Source organism: Canis aureus, chromosome 28 (genome assembly GCF_053574225.1).
Source record: "Canis aureus isolate CA01 chromosome 28, VMU_Caureus_v.1.0, whole genome shotgun sequence".
NCBI classification, from domain to species: domain Eukaryota; kingdom Metazoa; phylum Chordata; class Mammalia; order Carnivora; family Canidae; genus Canis; species Canis aureus.
In genome coordinates this window covers 34,384,155-34,406,090 of record NC_135638.1, presented here as the reverse complement: position 1 = coordinate 34,406,090, position 21,936 = coordinate 34,384,155, and the positions used below count along the sequence as shown (strand labels likewise).

The window sequence follows — 21,936 nt, the reverse complement described above, 5'->3', positions numbered from 1 at the left end:
CCACCCGGGCTGCCCCAGACACAATTTTATTACTCATATCCCCAAAAAATAGCATTAAGGATACTTACAAGTAAGAAATGCTGTGCATTCAATAGGCATATTCCAGGTATTGGGTGAGGCTGTGTCACCAAGTGAAATATGATTTCCCCTTCTGTCTCATGGAGTAACCAGGAGCCCTCAGGCCATGATGTGGGGGATACTTTCTACTCGTTACCTTAGAACCAGGTCAGCTCCCATATTGTCCTTTCTTCTTTGCTGAGGGTCCCAAGGATGCTTTCTTAATGAACGGCCACCCCTGGGCCTATCCTTTGGGATTTTTGTCCTCCAAAATAGGATTCACTTCAGCTCTCACCAAAGATGATTATAAGCTCCTTCCATTTTAAGAATTTATCATAAAGAAATAGACATTATGAAATAAGAAGTCACAAAGTCCAGCCATAGTGACCTGGTCCTCAAGTGTCCAAAACCTGACTCAACAAATAGAAGCCCCATTGGGCTCCTGATCTTCCCTCATGTTCTCCTGAGAGAATGAGGTTTCAATGGGTAACCATGCCCCCACCCAATATCAAAAGGGAAGCTGGATTTAGTAGAATTTTCTTTAAGAAATGTCTTTTCATAATGATTATAAGTTGATTTAAAAATAAATAAAAGTTATAGGCAATGAACACATTTCCTTGTTAATTGAAGGAAGTAGAATTTCAGTTTTAATGCACCTCCTCATCGTTTTGGTGTTTGTTGTAGAGCGACTTCAGAATTGTTCACTTACTTCACAAAGTTTTATATGTAACTGTAATTATAAAGATATCCCTTAAGGGTTTTGTGGATTTAAAACATTTTAATGACTTTCAGTGACACTGGTAGGTGAGTTGAGGTCACAGAGATTTATAATTGGATGAAGTCTGGAGTATACGTCACTGCAGGTGTGAACACATTCCCCACCAACTACCCAGGCAGATTAATGACCAATTGGGTTATTTCATTAAATTTTCAAGTAAAAGTTTTTTTTTAAATGTCCCTCAGGAATCTCTTCAAGGTTGCAATTAAATTGTGCAATGAATTGAATTTTCTCTAATAAATTTCAGCCCAATCCTGAGTCCCTGAGATTAATAAAACATATAGAGATATATTATGCTATGAGTTCTGGAACCTCCAAAAGAACTGAAGAGACGTTCTTAAAGAAACAATGTGGGCATAGAAGCTGAAGAGGGTCTTCAAGGTTGGCCTAATGGCACCACTCTCTACAAGAGGACAGACAGTGCCAGGGTAAGGTGCCATATTCTCCAGTCCCAGCAAAACGGCAAAGGAGAAGGAATGCCACAGCACCTCTATTGAGATAGATATGGGGAAATGGAATCTGGGGATTTTGGTATGATTCCACTTGGTTCTCAAGAAGGCCTAGGTGGGAGGGGAGGAGATTTGAACATGATTCTAGATTTTTTCCATTATTACAATGTACTGCTGTTTTCCTCCACAACACTCCCGGACCCTCAAGGAAAATGAGAAAGAGAAAATAAGCAAGGCAATCTGTACCACTTGGTGGGGCTCCTTCTCTTTAGGCAATGACCAGGACATCCAGACCATGGTTCTCCAAAGGAGGCGGTCCCTAGGAGATGTAGGGAGGAGAGAGATGGAGGGAGCTGGTTTAGTTTGCACCCTTGGCTCTCCCATCCATTTTAAGTGAGGATGTCTTACATGTTTTTTAAAATTTTTAATTTAAAATGTTTTAAAAGATTTTATTTATTTATTTGAGAGAGAAAGAGAGCACAAATTGGGGGCGGGGGCAGCAAAGGGAATAAGAGAACCAGGCTTTCTGGTAAGTAGGGAGCCTGATGCAGGGCTCCATCCCAGGACCCTGGGATCATGACCTGAGCTGAAGGCAGACGCTTAACTGACCGAGCCACCCAGGCATCCCTTTTTTTAAGTAGCTACTTATTGCAGTGTAATTTTAAATGCACAATTCAATGACCGTTGCCGTGTCATCTAACCACCATCACAATCAAGATGTAGAACGTTTGTATTATCTAAGAAAGTTCTCTCATGTTCCTTTGCACCTCTGCATCCACCCCTGCCCCAGGCAACTGCTAATCTACTTTCTGTCAAGACAGTTTCACTTTTTCTACAATCTCATACAAAGGAAATCATGTGGCACAAAGACTTTTTTGCTTTGTTTTTAGAAGAGGAATTACCTGTCCAACCTTAGCTCCCTGTTGCCCTCAGTGGTCACTGGAGTTCTGGCAACTCCACGTGGCTGTGTGGCTGCAAAAGTCCTCCAATCACACTGCATGCTGACCATCTTGCAAGGTCAGTAATGGAGCCTTCCTGTGTACCATTAATGTACACAGGGGTCTTGCATTTTCGTCAGAAGGAAGCAAATAGAAGTCTTTCTAGGACTATCATAGCATAACTTGGATGACTCTTCCCTCTGCCTTTCAAAGGTCTCCCTTTCCAGCCATGTGTGAGGAGAGAAAGAAGAGTCTTGACTGTTTAGATTGTGGTGTGTGGATGGTGGGGGAGGGAATAAAATCCCACCACATAAAATTGGGCTTATTTGTTTTCCCCCAAATCCCACATCAACTTGAATTTTCTTCAAAGAATGCACTTTTAAAAAGACTTATCCTGGACCAATGGAGTAGAAGGAAAATTTGTCCTGAGGACTCAGTCTACTAGGGGCCATTGGGGGCTAAGGAGAAGAGAGTGATGCCATCTGAAGGAGAGCACTCCATCAGACTCAGCCAGGGTCCAGCCCCATACTCAGGGCTCCTGGCTGGGTTCTCAAAAAGAGAAAAACACCCCTGGGCTGAGATGGGTTCAACCTGGGGGGCAGGGGTTTAGGAACCACATCAAGGCCTTAGAGGAAGGAAACAGAAGGGTCCCAGAATAAAATCATATTGTTTGGATTCTTACAGATGCACCTTCTTCCAAGAAGGCATCAAAAAAGAAAGCCAGAAAGCAAGAAGGTGTTTGTGTGTTTGCTTTAATCTCCCCTAGAGAAGGGCAGGAAAGTCAGTGTTTCCTGTCCATCCACTCGATGGCAGGTACCATATTAAGTGCTTTATACCCATGGTCTCATGAAAAAAAAAAAAAAAAACCCTAAACTAAATTATAAACTTTTTTTCCCACTTTTTATGAGAAGGGAGAAGTTGACGTAGGAATGAAAAGAAAAGGGATCTTTTAAAGAAAAGTAACAGTAGAAGAGTAAGAAAAGAATGAAAAATCCTAAGGGTTTATACACGTGTAACAGTTCACAGATTTTCAGAGCAGGCATGCTCTGATGCTCTGCTATGTGTTGGCCAAATTAATTCAGTAGGACTCACTGATGAATGATAGAATTCTTAGACCCAACTCAAGGAAGGTTAAGTTTTTTTTCAGGATAATTACAAAATAAACAAAAGCAGTGTCCAAGAGTAGACAAGCTAGTCACTCTCACTCAAAGAGAGAGGCATAGAAAGCTAAGCAAGTCAAGAAAAGAGAGATCTGAGAGGGTTGAGGGTATTCAAATGTGAGGGAAAAGGAGTAAGGAGTTAGGACACTGGTTAATAATCATGTTTAATGGTAATAATAATTAACTACAAAAGCTGGTGTCCCTGTCCATAACATAAATAATCTTATTTATGACAGCTCACTATGTAAAATGTTTGGCTTCTTACTCTCCCTAGAATGGGTAAATAATGTCATGATTATTTGTAGACAGGTCCAGAGGACACAGACCTTCTATAAAGGATTGGGAACCTCTGGGTTCTAGCATGTAAAACTGCCCTCTATCCAGCTTCTAAGACAAAACTTCCCTCTATCTGTAGCTTCCAACCTGGCCCAGAGCCCTGCCTGATGTCAAATAGCATTTCAGGGCAAATAATTCACCACAGTAAAGAGAGTGCTGAGCCCTCTCCTGCTTCTATATCTGCATCATTGCTCATGGAGGTGGTGAGGTGGGAACTGTTTCACCAGCTATTTCAATGTGAAAGTAAATATGTTCCCGTCCAGCCAGCAGGTCATTCACTTTGGGTGCCACCTATCTCCAGTCATTCTTCTTTCTCATCATTAGTCCTCCAGAGCCCGTCAGTATCCAAGAAAGCCCACAAAATGTCTCCATCTTCATTCACTTTTAACACTTTAATGCATGGCACATACATCAGATACAAATGCAAAATAGAATCACGTTATCTTCTTCAGCCTAATGCCTTATGCTGGAAGACAGGAACCTTAAATTATGAAGGATTTTTTTTTTTTTATTTACAAGGGTTTATAGAAAGCTCACTACATTGTGGCACTTGTGCAGTGGGTTATAAAAAATGTCCTCATATCTCACAATAGCTACGATTTGTCCGAAATTTATATAATCCCTTAAAATTAGTGTTATCATGATATACCTTTCTCCATCTTTTTACTTTTTATGTATCTAAGTGTATCAAAGTATAATGTACTGATAGAAAACCTGAGGTAAAGTAAGATCAGTAATCAGTAGATGATTACTATTACAAAGATAGTTTATTACCATTCCTAAGAGGAGAGGACACACCATGCTGCAAGGGGCCACACAGGGAAACATCAGGGCCAGTCAAGAGGCAGAGAAAGAGGAGAACCCCTGGCAAGAGTCTTTATTGTGCCTTCTTCAGGATGAAAACAGCAAGGGTGGACAAGCAGGCTCAGGATTGGCTTGTTTGAATAATTTCAGTGGGCTCCAGGGTATAAGGACACCTGGTCCTGGTAGGTAGAGCAAGGGGATAATGACTCAGTGTGAGAGTCAGATGGGAGAGGTGGTTGGGAGCATGGACTCTGGATTGATTGGCTTGTATCTGAGAAGCACACTCCACTGAAGGGAGGGCAATGAGGAAGGCTGGAAGTCAAGGAAAGGTGACTAAGGTATATTATTGAGTCGCCTAGAAAAAGACATGTCAAGCAGATATATCTAGAAAAAGACACATAGAACAGATGTTAAAACACAGAGTTTAGTGAAGCTAGAAAACATGAGTTTAATACATTGAGTCTTAATTTTTAAACTGAGTTGGATCTATTTTTAAAATCTAATCTGACAATCTCTGGTTCTTAACTGATATGTTTAGGCCACTCTCATTTAAATACATTGTCAGTATAGCTTAGTGAAAATCTCTCATCTTTACAAATGTTTCTATTTACTGAATTTGTACTTTCTTTCCTCTTCTTTCTCTACCTTCTGTGGTTTTAACTGAGCATTTTATTTGATCCCATTTTCTGTCTCCTCTCTTATATCATTTATACTTCTTTTAAACACATTTTAGTAGTTATCCTAGACTTTGCAGTATACCTTGCAACTACTCTAAGTCCACCCTCAAATAATACTATATCTCCTCATGTAGAAAGCAGTTACCTTATACTAGAATATTCCAAGTCCTGTGACATCTTACTTATCCATATGCTATAAACTAACTCCTTTAAACAGGGACATTGTTGTTCTAACTCCTTTAAACAGGGACATCTGGGTGGATCAGTGGTTGAATGTCTGTCTTTGGCTCAGGGCGTGATCCCGAAGTCCCAGGATCAAGTCCCACATCCAGCTTCCTGCATGGAACCTGCTTCTCCTTCTGCCTATGTCTCTGCCTCTGTGTGTGTGTGTGTGTGTCTCATAAATAAATAAAAATCCTAAAAAAATAACTCCTTTAAACAATTCTCTTTTAGACGAGTTAAAAATAAGAAAAAGTGAAGAATCAATTTATCTTTATTTATACCTTTTATAATATTTTTCCTTTCTTTTGTAGATCTCAATTTCTGACTTAGATAATTTTCCTTCTTCCTGAAGGCTTTCCTCTAACCTTGCAGGGTAAGTCTATTAGCAATAAGTTCCTCAGTTTTTGTTTGTCTTCAAAAGTCTTTATTTCTCCTTCATTTTTAAAAGATTTTATTTATTTATTCATGAGAGACACAGAGAGAGGCAGAGACACAGGCAGAGGGAACCTGATGTGGGACTTGATCCCAAGAACTGGAATCAGGACCTGAGCCCAAGGCAGACGCTCAACCACCGAGCCACCCAGGTGCCCCTCCTTCATTTTTGAAAGCTAACTTTGCTAGCTATAGAATTCTGGCATATTCTAGATGTCAAATTCAATCCTCAACACTTTAAAGATTTCCCTCCACTCTCTTCTTGCATGGTTTCTGAGAAGTCAACTGTCATTCTTTTTTTTTTTTTTTAAGATTTTATTTATTTATTTGAGAGAGAGAGAGAGTGCTTGAGACAGAGCATGAGCAGAGGGAGGAGGAGAAGAAGAGGAAGAAGCAGACTCCCTGCTGAGCATGGAGCCTGATGAGGGGTTCGATCCCAGGACCCTGGGATCCTGATCTGAGTCAAAGACATTTAACCTCTGAGCTCCCCGAGCATCCCATCAACCGTCATTCTTATCCTTATTCCCCTAGAGCCAAAATGTTTACTCTCACTCTGATGTCTTTCAGATTTCTCTTTGTTTTTGGTTTTCTGCAGTTTGAATATGATATGCCTACCTGTAGATTTCTTGGTATTTAAGCCGACACAGTGCCTTCTGAAATTCTTGGATTTGTGGTTTGATATCTGTCAATAATTTTGGAAAATTATCAGACATTCCTTCAAATATTTCTACTGCTCCATTCTCTTTTTTATTTTGTCTCTGATAGTCCAGTTATGCATGTTACACCTTTTATAATTTCCCCATGGTTCTTGGATGTTCTGCTCTATTTTTCATTCTTTTCTCCTTTTTTTCTCATTGAATTTCAGCTTGAGAACTATCTATTGACCTACCTGCAACGTCACTAATTCTTCCCTGAGCTGTGCTAGTCCACTGATGAGCCTATCAAAGACATTCTTTATTTATGTTACTGGGCTTTTGACTTTTGGCAACTGCTTTTGATTTTTCTTTAGAGTTTTTCTCTCTTTACATTACCCATTCATTGTTCATGCATGCCATATATCTACTTTTTCCATTACAGCATTTAACATATTCATCATAGTTATTTTTTAAGACTTATTTATTTATTTGAGAGAGAGCACTAGTGAATGGGAGGAGGGGCATGACTCTTTCTTTTATTCACAGAGACACTAGGAATTGACATATGAGTAATTACTGAACTTCAGGTACCAAACAAATGCACTTACTTACCAAAAGGGCTTGTCCTTAGCTCTTTCTTTCTAGTTACAAAAGAAAAGGGTAAGGTGTCCCTCCTCTTCTTCAAGCTAATTTCTCTACCTGTCTCTGGATTCCTTCCCTTCAGCCTTCTCAGGAATCCCACTATCTCCTCCCACGATGATGTCATTCTTCACCACTTTTTCCTTCACTTGCCACCGACTTCTCTTATGTGTTCAATTCTTGCCTCTTTTCCCATCAGCCTTTAAACACACCTTAAGTTCATCTGGAGAACACAAAGTCTGCTCAACCACATGCTGCTGGCCTCCAGCCCTTTCTCTCTTACCTCCATTACAGCCAAACTTTTCCAGAAGTATTTGTTTGTGCTCACTGCCTCCATTTTCTCATCCTCCTCCCACTCCTCAGCATGCCCCCTCCATCTCCCTCACATCTCCACCAGCTTTTTGAAGCCATCATTGTGTAAGTTTCTGCTAAAACTAATAGACTCATCTTATCTGACTTGTATCTTATTTGACTTGTATCTTATTTAACCTGGTTGATATCTCTATCACTTTTGCAATGTTTTCTTGGCTTCTCTTATTTCACAGTCCCTTGGTTTTCTTGACAAGGATTTGTGATCTCCAGGGTTCCACACACTTCATCTTATCTCACTTGACATGTGCCCTCTGTGCCATCTCATCTGTCTCTATGTCTGTACTTATCTTTGTGCTGAGGCTCCCACATCTGATCTCTATTCCAGATTTCTCTCCTAATCTTCAGATCCATTTTATCCGGCTATCTATCAAGTGTCTGCATGTGGATGATGTATGGCCACCTCAAATATGTCAATGCAGCACTCAAAACCTTCTCTACTATTCTTTGTAAATGCTCTATCAGCTCTTCAATGCTCAAAGACATCACATCACTCTTCACTTTCTTTATCCTATTCAATCTATTTACAAATATGGTAGATTCTTCCTTCTGAAAACATCTCACATGATAGAACTCTCTCCATTCCAGTTTCTACTATTTTAGTTAAAGTTGCAATCATGTCTCATCTGGGTTGTTAAAATGGTCTTCCAGCCTTTAGGTTTCTCCCTCTCCTCCAATCCATTTTTAATACTGTATCTCATCATCTTACTCCCCTGGCCAGAATTCTCTAATGTTCTCTTCTTTCTTTGAAGGTAGTCTATATTCTTTAGCATAGAATGAAGCCCCTGAATAACCTGACATGTCTTACATCTCCAGCCCTATCTCTCTTCTAACAGGAATCCCAGGCTAGATATTTCATCCACTCCCAACTTCTTTCAGTCCCTTTCACATGCCATGCTCTTTCTCACTGGTGAGCTGGTCCTTCTTCCTGGAATACTGTTTCACCTATTTTTTTCCTCCTCCTTGGCACTTCTTGGCCTCACCTCCAGGCCCTTAATATAATATGTTCCTACTTATATTTCACATTGCTAATGGGTCCTTGGCAAACTCCAAGTGAGTTAGGTAAAACATCTAGCTTAGAGCTGTGCAGATAATAAAACAAATACTCATTGAATTGAAACCATGATTTATCAAAACCATATTGAAATTCACAGAAAAACATATGACCTACCAAGCATTGCCTTCATTAATAGAGCTTGGCTGTCTTCTTCATATGGAACCACACTCTTACTATACTCTCAAAGAATCAAGTGACATATTAAAATAAATATTACAACTGTCAAAAACTTGCAGGGAGGGCAGCCCAGGTGGCTCAGCGGTTTAGCACTGCCTTCAGCCCAGGGTAGGGAGACAGGCTATGTATCGAGGTTAACCACGATTCTGTAGGGGTCCTCCTCGCCGAGACAGCCTGGAGAGGATGGCAACGAGGAAGATAAGGAAAATCAACGAGAGGAGACCCAAGGTCAGCGGCCGCCTCAACGTCGGTACCGCCGCAACTTCAATTGCCAACGCAGACGCCCAGAACACCCTAAACCGCCAGGAGGCAGAGACCGAAGAAGCAGCCGATCCCCCAGCTGAGGAGGCCCAGCAGGGCGGGATCCAGTAAATGCGGCTTACCACCTCTACCATCGTCCGGTTTAGTCATCCAACACGAAGAAATGAAGATGAAATGCCAGCAATAAGAAATGAACAAAAGATTGGAGCTGAAGACCTTCAGAGCTTGCTTTTTGCCCATTGACCAGATAAGTAGAACTATCTGCATTATCTATGCAGCATGGGTTTTTTATTATTTTTACCTATAGACGTCTCTTTTTGGTAATGATAAACGTGTTTTTTTGTTTGTTTGCTTGTTTTTAGCCTGGTTTTTCTCAATACACCTTTAAAGGTTTTTAAATTGTTTCATATCTGGTCAAGTTGAGATTTTTAAGAACCTAATTTTTAATTTGTAATAAAAGTTTACAACTTGATTTTTTCAAAAAAGTCAACAAACGGCAAGCACCCATTAATAAAGGTCTTAAATAATTTAAAAATATATATAATACTTATAAAGATATATTTATTGAAGCAAATGGAAACATACAGTTCATGGAAAAATAAATACAAATACTCCATCTATACATGGAAATCTTTAAGGGAAAAAATAGAAAGCAAAAGTACAAGACACAGTTTTCACCTATCGTTCTGGAAAATGGCCAAAAGATAATTATGCCTTGCGTCAGAAGGGAATGAGCAAAAAGGCATTGCCATACATTATGCAAAGCCAAAAAATACAAAGATATGCAGTGCTGCATTGTTCACATGACAAGAACAACAAAACTATAATAAAAAATCTAGATATCTATCAAGGGGGTGCCAAAAAAATAAATTGTGGTATAGTCATACAGCAGAATCCCATGTAATCCTTAAAAAGATTAGCATAGTTTCATAACACAAAAATAAAATGCCTAAAAAGTTGTCCATGGTATATTAGTGAAGAAAAGAAAGGTGCAGGATGCTGTGTGGGGAACCTTATGACTTAAATGTGATATACGCTTATATATGCCTCAGAAGCTAACCCCATAGAGGTAACTGTTGCACTTAAATTTGTTTACACCTGATGTTTAGCTCAGATTGAGCCTGTCTAAAAGACTAATGTAACACACTTAATCACTTCTTTTTCTTAAGAGTTAGAGGCGTAACTTCTTAGCCCATTTCATTTCCTCTGAGAATCTGACAAAATATTGGAACTTCTTCCCAGAAAAGTCAGGCATAAGTACATACAAAATTTTATCTATGATTTCAAAGTGAATTTATTGGAGTTCACTCACAGATTTCTGGTGATCCAAAGATCCTTAGCAAGGAGCTCTTTGTTAAGTAAGAACTTGTGATACAGTACCACACAGAATTCTAGGAAAGCATTACAGCTAGATCTGGATAAGCTGCACACTCTCTTAAGTTTAGTGGGTGTGTTGCTCCTCAGATATGTTCTCAAAGCCTTGAAGGGCAAGTGAGTATAATCATATGGGTACAAGACTGACAAGGGACCTAGATGGGTTCCAGTCCACACCACTCCTACTTGGTCTACTGGTACTTTTCATCTGAGAGCTAAGGTAATTGGAACTTTGCCTTGGTCTTTCCAAAGGGAAGGTTATCCCCTAGGCATTATGCCACTGAAAAGGACAGCCTTAAAGGGCTTTCCTGAAGCAACAGAAGATCAGCTAGAGGAGTATCTCTTTAAATGAACTTCAGGGCCTCTCATGGGTAATGGCCCTTGAGGACATGATGGTCTTCTAGCATGGTATAACACCTGCAGTTCAGAGTGATCCTCTAGCCAATAAAGCCCAATAATTGGTATGTAGATTCTATTTTATAGAGCATGGTAAAGTAGAGCACATTTTAGAAAGATTTCATTGCAAATGGATGAAATAAAAGCTTTAGAAATTAAAGCATTATACTTTAATTATCTGTAAAATTATTTTTCAGAATGTAATATTCCCCAGTTGAGATTTTCTGAAATGTATAAAGTACAAAGGATAAAAAATGTTTGATTCTTCTTAGCAGCTGCATCTGCCCCAGAGAAGCAAATGCTTGCATCTTGTCTCTCACATCTGGTTGCCTTAAGACATCAGCAGCATGATGAGTTCAATTAAAGTCATGAACTTGAGGTTTTTTTCTATGTTATTGTTATAAGGTTGGGAGTGGCTCTTCTTCTAGCTCTGAACATCCCAAGCAGAAACTAGCTATCTCAATTGGAGAAGTTTAAATAGAAAAAAATGACACGACCTGATTCAAATATTGGAAAGATAATTTTAGCACCTAAGGAAAAAAAATAAGATGATCCTGGGGCTTAGGACAAGAGAGAGTAGGGAGACCAGTCAGGAGGCTATTGCAATAGCTCAGGTAAGAAGTGATGGTGGACCACAAGATCCAGCAATCCCACTTCTAGAAATTTACCCCAAAGAATTGAAAGTAGGGTCTTGAACAAACATGATCATTGCAGCACTAATTCACAGTAGCCAAGAAGTGCAAATAACCTAAATGTCCATTAATAGATAAACAGATAAAGAAAATGTGGTAGCTATGCAGTGGAATATTATTCAGTCTTAAAAAGAAAGAAAATCTTGTCAAATAATACAACATGGGTGAACCTTGAGGACATTGTGTTAAGTGACATATGCCAGTCAAAAATGACAAGTACTATTATGATTCCACTACTGTGAGGTATCCAACATAAGTCAAACTCTGAAAAACAGAAAGTAGCATGGTGATGGAGAGGCTAGGGGGCAGGGGAAAGGGGAGTAGTTGTTTAATGAGTATAGAGTTGCAGTTTTGCAAAACGAGAAAGTTCTGAAGATCTGCTTCACCACAACGTGAGTATATTTGACACTACTGAACTGTACACTTAAAACTAGTTAAGATGTTAAATTTTCTGTTAGAGGTGCAAGAGAAAAAAGAAGTGATGGTGGCATGGATGGACTAGCAGTTTCCCGTAGGAAAGAAGGTTTCCTGTAGAAAGATTCAGCCTGCCATTTGTGATGGTTAAAAATTTGTTTTTCTTTTTAAGAGAGGGAAATGGGAGGAGCAGAAGGAGAGAGAGAAAATCCCAAGCAGGCTCCATGCCCAGTGTGGATGGAGCCCAACACTGATCAGGATCCAGCCAAAATCAAGAGTGAGACTGAGCCACCGAGGTGATGGCTAATTTTATGTGTTGATTAGACCATGAGAAGCCCAGATATTTGGCTTAATATTATTCTGGGTGCTTCTGCAAAGTTGTTTTTGGATGAGATTGACATTTAAATCAGTACCCTGAGTAAAGCAGATTGCCCCCCACCCCAATATACGTGAGCCTTATCCAATCAGTTGAATGCCCAAATATAACAAAAATGCTGACCTTCCTGGGAGTGAGAGGGGCCTCCTCTTGTCTGACTACTTTTGAGATGGGACATTGACTTTTTCCTACCTTCAGACTTGAACTGAAACCTTGCCTCTTCCTGATCTATCTTCGAGCCTATTGGCCTAGAGACTAGAACTACACCATTCATTCTCCTGCTTCTCAGGCCTTTAGACTGAGACTGGAACTAAATCACTGGCTCTCCCGGATCTCTGTTTGCTGACTCACCCTGCAGATCTTGGGACTTCTCAGCATTCATAATCACATGACTCAATTCCTAACAGTAAATTTCATATATTTCAATAGATTTCATATACATATGTTATTGGTTCTGTTTCCCTAGAGAACACTAACATAAAACAGGAACCCACATTTTATAATAATATCTTATTAATTTAAATGTTTTATACAATAATTTTTATTGATTTCATTTTTTAGTTTGAGCAAAGTAGATTGAATATCATTTTTGTATATACACATAAAATGTTTAATACAGTGAATTCTCTGTGCATGTTTTAAAAATAATCATAGTCAAATGTGACCACCCATTTTAATACCTCAAAATATGCCTTTGGGATTCGTGGTATAAGCTAAAAGATTTTTTGTTTAAAATTTGTAGAAAAATGACTTCAGTTTGTCAACTGGTTCAGACTTTTGTCTGCTACAATTCATGTTTAGACAGATCCTAAGACATGTTTCTTAACACTGTCGAAAGCTTGTCCTCTTCTTTTTCCCATTATCTATCTCTCCCTGAGCAATTCAGCCTTTGTGTGAAACCACCCACCTAGGGAGTGGGAAGCTGCAATGGTATCAGGACCTGAGCAGGGGGAAGTAGGTGTCTATAGAGGGACTTCCAAGTGCAGTGAGAGGGGTGCCTGCATGGGTGGGTGGGGGGGCCAAGTGCAAGGGTGTGGAAGCCTGAGCAGGTGAGATGGTATCACTCCAGTGGGCAACCAGCCAAAGAGGGAGGGTCTCAGCGGAGGTGGGCACACTTGTAGGAGTCAGCCCTGAATGAGGTGCTGCAGTCTGAGCTGGGTTAAGGAAGATATCCTAATGTCAGTGCCTATAACTTTCAGAAGGGTCAAGGTCGCGAAGGTCAAGGGAACACCAAGAAAGAATTGAGAGCTAAATGAGACTAACAAGATCTATTAACTCAATGGGATGCCTGATTCTTATCTGGACCCTTGTGTTCTAAAGGGTAATAATAGGACAATTAGCAAAACTTGAATGAGATGTGAGGCTTAGATGGAACTATCATCATATCAGTGTGAATATCCTCATTTTGATGGTTGTATTATGGTTGTGTTGGAGAAGGCATTTTCACACGGGAAATAATATATTGAAGTGTTTGGGGGGTGATGGGGTGTCAGGTTGACAACTTTTACCCACATGGTTGACAAAATGTTCTTTGTACTGTTCTTGCAGCTTTTATGTAAGTTTGAGATTATTTCAAAAGAAAAACAAAAAGAAGAATCTTTAAGGAACATGTGTCAACCTTATTTTCTGGCACTGTGGCACCACTTGACTGAATTGTGATGAATCAGGTTTCAGGATACTGGTTCATTTCTCTTTCCTCAGTTTTACAAGACAAACTACTTCTTGCTCTTGTGGGTCTTCCCTCATTTTCTTTAAAGCAAAGTTTAATGGGATTTGTCTTTGGAAAAGATTTAAACCCACAGTGTTGACTCTTTTAGAAATGAAAACACTTTAGACTTGATAATGTACCATGTACCGAATTGTAAGTGAACAAATAATGAATCTGATATGATTAAAAACACCTGTCAAATGCTTACGGGCAAACCATGTCAAAAGTTCTAAAAAATATACCGCAATTTTGTAGAACTATATTTTTTGTTATTTTATTATGGTCTTTTGGAAGGAAACGAATGTTTGGAATCTGTTTCCTTGAGTATTTCCTTTGCCAGTTGTGCCTCTTGCTTCTGTTAGTTGGACCTTTTGTGAATTCATTTCAGTTGTGACTATGATGCCTGTTTATCTTGTCAGTCATTCAAACTCACACATTTTTATTAACTACCTACTTAAACCATGAAAGCTGTCACCACTGAATTCTAGCTGATTTCTAAGCAGAATTGTTTTTAAATGTTGTATTCAGGGTACTCTGTACCAGGTATGAGTGAAACAAATTCAAGGGGCTATATTCTCAGATACATTGCATTTCTGAAATTCAAATGTATTAATTTCCAAATATTGAAATAGCTCTTACTCTATGCCAAAAACTAACCTGAGCACATTAAAAATATTAATTCATTTCACCCTCCAATAACTCAACGAGGAATTTTTTATTATTATTCTCATTTGACTGATGAGAAAATTAAGATACAAGAGTATAAGTAACATAATCAAAGTCTCAGCTAGAAAAGAGCATGGCCAAATTTGGAATCCAGATGGTCTGGTTCACAATGCCCTATCCTTAAGCACAATGTTACTCTACCCTTCTTCTTAATGAGAAGTTGTCCTAGATGGATTGTCTTTAGAAAATAGATGCTCAAGAAACTTAAGAATCAGTTAAATTTCAGCTCAATATTGCAGACTGAGCAAACATAGTTGCTTCATCTCTCTGCCTAGCAACCTCACTGAAATTATCATAGAGGAATAAATAAATAACAAAATAGAAAACGGAAACAGACTTGTGAGTTCAACAACTTTCTGGAATTCAGAAAAAACAATTTGGCCAAATTCTTTGGTCAAGGAATTACGAGGGAAATTAGAAAATATTGTGAAATAAATAAGATTGGAAAACAATAAGCCAACATTTATAAGATGAAGAGAACGCAGTATCAATAGGGAAGACTATAGGTGTAAATGCTTACATTAAGAAAGAAGAAAGTCTCAAATCAAAATCTAACTTTACATCAATTAGAGAAAGAAGAAACTCAAAGTTAGCATGAAGAAGATAACACTAAAGATTAGAGCATAAACAAGATAAAGAATAGAAAAAAGCCCAATAGGGATATAAGTAAAACTAAGAGTTGGATTGTTGAAAAGATCAACAAAATTAAAAACCCTTAGCTAGATTGCCTTGAAAAAAAGAGAGACTTCTTAAATAACTAAAATCAGATTTGAAATATGGGACATTGCAACTAATGCCACAGAGATGAAAAGGATTATAAGAGAATACTACAAACGCTTATATGCCCAAAAATTGAATAACCCATAGGAAATGGATCAATTCCTAGAAACATACAACCTACTAAGACTGAATAATGAAGAAACAAAAAATTTGAATAGACTAGTAAGGAGATTGAATCTGTAATTCAAAACCTGCCAACAAAGAAAAGCCCAGGATCAGATGGCTTCACTGGGGAATGCTACCAAACATTTAAAGAAGAATTAATACCACTCCTCCTCAAACTCCTCTAAAAAATGGAAGAGAAGGGAACACATCCAGACTTCTTCTGTGACAACAACATCACTCCAATACCAAAGCCAAAGACACCACAAGAAAACTGCAGACTCTATACAAATATTGAATTATTACCTCGTACACCTGAAACTATTAAGTTACAGGTCAATAAAAACTGAAATTTTTTTATTACAGGTCAATAAAAAAAGAAAACTAGAGACCAATATCCCTGATAAATATTGATGCAAAAATCCTCAACAAAATACTAGCAAGCTGAATTCATCAGCACTTAAAAGGATTATACATCATGACCAAACAGGATTTTTTTTTTTTCTGGAATGCAAAGATGCCTCGACCCAAATGTTTTTCAATCAGGGTGCCAAGACCACTCAGTGGGGGAGAAACAGTCTCTTTAACAGTGATGGAAAAACTGGATATCTATATGCAAAAGAATGAAGCCACATAAAAAATAGCAATATACAACAATTAACTCAAAATTAATGGGTTAAAGACTTAAACTAATGCCTAAACAACAAAACTCCCAGAAGAAAATACCAATGAAAAGCTTCATAACGTGATTTGCCAATGATTTCTTGGATATGACACCAAAAGCATAGGTAACAAAAGCAAAAATAGACAAATAGGACGATATCAAACTTTTAAAAGCCTGCGCATCATAGGAAACAATAAATAGTGAAAAGGTAACCTACAGAATGGGAGAAAATATTTGCAAATCACATATCTAATAATGAGTTAAATATACAGACTATAGAAAGAACACCTACAACCCAGCAAGAACAAAAATAACCTGAAGGAAAAATGGACAAAGAACTTACATATACATTTCTCCAAAAAAGATATAGAAATGGCTAACAAGTATTTTTAAAAAAAGATGCTCAACTTCACTAATCATTAGAGAAACACAAATCAAAACACAATGTGATACCACCTCACACCTATTAGGATGGCTACTATCAAAAAAACAAAACTCCTAGAAGATGTGTTGTTGAGGATATGGAGACAATGGAATCCTTGTGGGAATGTAAAAGGGTCCAGCCACTATGGAAAATGTTACGGAGGTTTCTCAAAAAATTAAAAATACAGTTATGCCATATTATCCAGCAATCCCACTTCTGGGTATTTACCCAAAAGAATTAAAGCCGAGTCTTGGAGAGATATTAGTACTCTTGGGTTCACTGAAGCATTGTTCACAATAGTCAAGAAGTAGAAGCCACCCAAATATTCACTGAGGGATACATGAATAAATAATGAATATATGTGGTATATACATGCAGTGAAATATTATTCGGCCTTTAAAAAGAAAGAAATCTTGTCATGGCACAAGGATGGAGGTTAGGGACATTACGCTAAATGAAAAATGCCACTCACAAAGAGAAATATTGTACGACTCTACTTACATGAAGTATCTAAAGTAGTCAAAGTCACAGAAACAGATTAGAATGATGGTTGCCAAGGGCTGGGAGAAGGGAGAATAGGAGTTGTTGTTCAGTGGGTATAGACTTTATTTTATAAGATGGGAAACTTCTGGAAATCTGTTGCACAGCAACATGAACATAACACTATTACACTGAAAAAAAAGTAATAAATGAGTCCTTATCTTTTCAATTTAGACACTGAAAAATGTGTGTATAAAATATCATTATGTCTGCGATTAACTTCAAAATAATCTTGGGCAGCCCGGGTGGCTCAGCGGTTTAGCACCGCCTTCAGCCCAGGGCGTGATCCTGGAGACCTTGGATCCAGTGCCCCGTCCGGCTCCCTGCATGGAGCCTGCTTCTCCCTCTGCCTTCGTCTCTGCCCCTCTCTTTCTCGCTCTCTCTGTCTCTCATAAATAAATAAAATCTGTAAAAAAAAATCTGAAGGTTGCTTGGAGGAGAGGGTGAAAGTATAAATGAAGACTGGCATCGGTTGACAGTTCTTAAAGCTGAGTGGGTTCATTATACCATTCCCTCTACCCCATGTAGGTTTGAAATTTTCCAGAATGGAGGAGTTTTAAAAAAAAAAAAAAAAGCAACATTATCAAAATGAAAAATTAAATCAATAAAAAGTGCTAGATGAGAAAGTCAAGGAAATATCCCACATTGTATAATGAAAAAAGATGAAAAGAACAGGGAAAGAAAGCTAAGAGATATACAGGACCTCTAGAAGGTCATCCAATCATAGGAGCACCAGAAAGAGAAAATAAACAATGGAAGATAGGAGAAAATGGTTTATTTTTTTGTTCATCAGATGGATGTTATTGTACTTCTACTATTGGTAGGAGTATAAATGGGCAGTCATGTGAGGCCATCAATCTGATTATATCTTAAAATGAAAATATCTGATATCTTGCAACTGAAATCTCTTTTATCTACCTTAGAAAAAGTCATAACTGCACATAGTAAATGTTCTTAAATAAATGACTAATTCTTTAATTAATAATTTTATTATTTAAATAAATTCTGGTTATTTAGATTGGCTCTTCCTCCTCTCATTATCTAGGAGCAAAGAAGATTACTCCCTGGATCTAATCCCACTCCAGATTTCCCTACCTGTGTCTTAGGTTCTGTTTCTCAACCCTAAACCTTTGACCAAGAATGAAACTATTTAAAAATTAAGATGTCAACTGTGATCCCAGTCACAGGTCTTTTTGCCTGAATGGAAGGATGTGATACCTACTATTCCCCATCCGTTTTGTAGGAAGTGAATTGATGCTGGCTTCTCTTTGTCTTATTCCAAGTTGGGACATGAGATTTGCCCTGCATTAGGTTGTTGAGACCTGAAGCCTGGGAAGATGCATTGAAAATTACACAGGAGCTCATTGTGAAGAAGTTTTTCCACCAAGCTCCAGCATCCAAACTAAAAGTGACCTGTTTGCAGCTTTTGTGACATTGACTGTTCTTCTGGGAACTCTTATCATTGGAACCCCCTACTTTCTTCTCAGGAAAGGCCACCTTCAGAGGGCCATTTCAGTCCAGGATGACATAGACCTGGCAGAGACAAGCAGTACTGGTGCTCACCACAGTTTCCAAGATATTGGATGTCAGAAAACAAAGGATCATGATCTCTGAGAGATGGGAAACAAGATTTTCATTAAGCAGACTCCTACCCAGTTTCTACAAATGAAAACCAAGTCACTCATCTAAAAATCTCACAATTTCTAAACAAGAGGATTTAGAGTCTTCCGTTTGCATTAAAACTCAACTTATGGTGGTGGTAACCTGGCTTTGATTGCATGGGCATAGAATGAGAAAGTTTTCTCAAAAATTGCTGTATAAGGCATAGAAAATTCTCAGATTTGTTAGTTTTACATTCTTTGCGTGTTCAATGTGTTAAACTTGCACTACAAATCAATGGCAAGCCTTTTGCTATCTGGCCTCTTTTACAAATTTGAGAAGTTGCTATGTTTGCAACTGATCTGGTTTTAGGCAAAGTTGAGAGAGCTGTAATGGGTGAAGTGGCCTACTGAATGCCCTTTATTAGTATAGGTGACAGTAGATCATTATGTCACTATGTGGTGTGTCTCTTCCTAAGTCTGAATCCCAAGATCTGTCTTCTCTCCTTCTCTTTAGATTGCTATGCTTCCTTCGATAGCTTGTAAGGTGTTTAATTCTACTTGGATAAAGGGAATGGAAACATAATTCCTCAAAGCAGACTTCTACAGAGCAAATTACAGCAAGATTGTGCAGTGAGCATAGAAAGGAAGTATTTTAAATGTCATGATTCAATAAACCATCCTGTCAGTCCCATCATCACTTGAGAGGAGGCCGTTCAGTGTATGAAGACACTAAGACTATGATCTTACCTTCTCTTGTGCTCATGTATGCTTTCACATGACTTTTTCTCCAGCTTCAGAAAATGACTACATAAAAGTTGCCTTTTCTAGAAATTTAGTAAGTTTTTAGCTGAAAAGAAAATCTTTTAGTGCTTTTTATTTATTTATTTATTATTTATTGGAGTTCAATTTGCCAACATATAGCATAACACCCAGTGTAATGCTTGTTTTTAACACAGGTCTTCAAAATTGTAATTATTTCATTTTAACTTTAATTCCGGTTCCCTTCCATGCCACATCAAGACCTCTAGAGGCAGGATAGATGGCCCTTGTTTTCATCAACTGCTTTGTTCCTATTGAGTCAATTTCTCCTGCTTCTATTCTGCACCAAGATTACACCTTGAGGTCAAATGAATTTACCATCATAACAGGCCCCCAAAGCTCAGGTATACTAAGGAACCCTAGAACCTCAAATATTGTATTGAAATGATCGTGTGGCTGACTCTCCTTTGGGAAGTAACAAAACATTTTGTAGGAGTATTAATTTGAAAAAATAAAATAATCCATTCAATCAAAAAAAATTCTGGTTATTTAATTAAATTCAGGTGTATCCATATAATGCAAAATTCATGGAAAGAAATGAAGTATGTGCAGATATAGATATATCTCCCAGATACATAATTAATGATAAAAATCATTTACAGAACAATGTTTAATATTGTTTTTTAAAAAGATATAAATTTTATACAGCTAAAGAGAAAACAGATTATAATTACTTCTTACGTACATGGAGTTTCAAGTAATACATTAACAATACCTCTTTGGGGGGCAGCCCGGGTGGCTCAGCGGTTTAGCGCCGACTTTGGCCCAGGATGTGATCCTGGAGACCTGGGATCAAGTCCCTCGTCAGGCTCCCTGAATGGAGCCTGCTTCTCCCCCTGCCTGTGTCTCTGCCTCTCTCTCTCTGTGGGTCTTTCATGAATAAATAAATAAAATATTTTTAAAAAAAAAACCCTCTTTGGGATACATTCTATGTAAAGAAAAAAAAAGCAGTTTACAGAACATAATGTATGGGTTTACTTCTCTCACTCTAAAAAGTTTAACTTGCTATAAAAGTGAAATAGACTATTCCTAGGATGAAGGAAATAATTCATCTTACTTTCAAAAGATAAAACTTTGGCTTTCGGATGCCCGGTTGGCTCAGCGGTTTAGCACCGTCTTCAGCCCAGGGCGTGATCTTGAGTCCCAGGATAGAGTCCCATGTAGGGCTCCCTGCATGGAGCCTGCTTCTCCCTCTTCCTGTGTGTCTCTGCCCCCCTCTCTCTGTATCTCCCATGAATAAATAAATAAAATCTTAAAAAACAAACACAACTTTGGCTTTGCCAGGTTCTCCAGTATAGTTAGATCTACATGGTTACTTTTTGGTTGAAGGACACATTTAGAAAGGCCATGCATGCCCCTGGGGATTCACATATATTTCTCCAAGTGCCATTTGACCTAATACCATTGGCTAGCAGTGTACCCTGCTCTGTGGGAATGGAGGTCCTAGTGTGAAAAATATATGCCCTTAGCCAGCCAGTCTTGGTTTGGTTGGAAAATGTCTTCCAGAGACAAAGGAACATACGTATATATTCTTGAGATAGATACTCTAGTATTTTACATATGAGAACTGAGGCCCAAAGACTCACTTACCAAGCCCACATATCCAAAATAACCATGTTTTGAGATCTGATGGTATGGCCAGGATTCTCCTTTTACATTCTTTGGCCTCTTCACTTTATATCCAGAGTTTACACATTTGCACTTAAGGATGTCAGGTGAGGAGATGTGATCCAGCAAATGCACAGCCATGGTGGTTTCTGCTGCCTTATGTTTAGCTCACATTTGTAAAACAGCAGCAGTACTCTGAATCCAAGGGAAATGAGGTAAGGACTGGAGAGGCCCATTTCTTTACATGCCTAATCCATACAAGTTGGCCTCTAACTCTCGAAATCATTGGCACCATTAGCACTACTTAACCTACCTTTAGTTGGTTTCTATATATTCCAAGGTCCTGCAGGTGGTTTGTTTCCAAGTAATTCTTAAATGTTTGAGGAATTGAAGGCAATAGCAGTTCCCAAAATTTTAAATGCTGTATTCTGGCTGTATTACAGGCTCTCTCAATATTACCTATTAGCTTAAATACAACTCCCAAAAATCTGAGTGGGAAGAATTACAATTGTTTATGTATTAGTTACTTTGGCATACATCACTTAAAATTCAGAACTGTTACGAAGGCCATAGAGCTGTTCTTTCAACATCTCCTGATTTACTGAGGCACGCTTTTCCCTATTCTGTAGTCCTAAGTAGCTGTTTTCACAGAATTGTTATTTTCTCAACCAGTTCTCAGGGTATTAAGTGTATTCCAAGACTTCTATGTCGCAATATATTT

The 21,936-nt window shown here is 38.4% G+C and overlaps 1 protein-coding gene and 1 long non-coding RNA gene across 2 annotated transcripts; both read left to right on the top strand.

The window, feature by feature from the left end:
- The first annotated feature begins 2,064 nt into the window (after positions 1–2,064).
- LOC144300244 (uncharacterized) lies at positions 2,065–9,526 on the top strand. Its single transcript, XR_013366833.1, has 3 exons — positions 2,065–2,301; positions 5,733–5,794; positions 8,883–9,526. It is a non-coding gene; the product is annotated as an uncharacterized LOC144300244 (long non-coding RNA).
- A 1,113-nt stretch (positions 9,527–10,639) lies between these two features.
- Positions 10,640–19,177, top strand: NRG4 (neuregulin 4). The gene is made up of 2 exons (XM_077876151.1): positions 10,640–10,701; positions 18,516–19,177. Exons 1-2 carry the CDS (start codon positions 10,640–10,642, stop codon positions 18,799–18,801), a joined length of 348 nt encoding a protein of 115 aa, XP_077732277.1. The 3' UTR covers positions 18,802–19,177.
- The last annotated feature ends 2,759 nt before the right edge of the window (positions 19,178–21,936 follow it).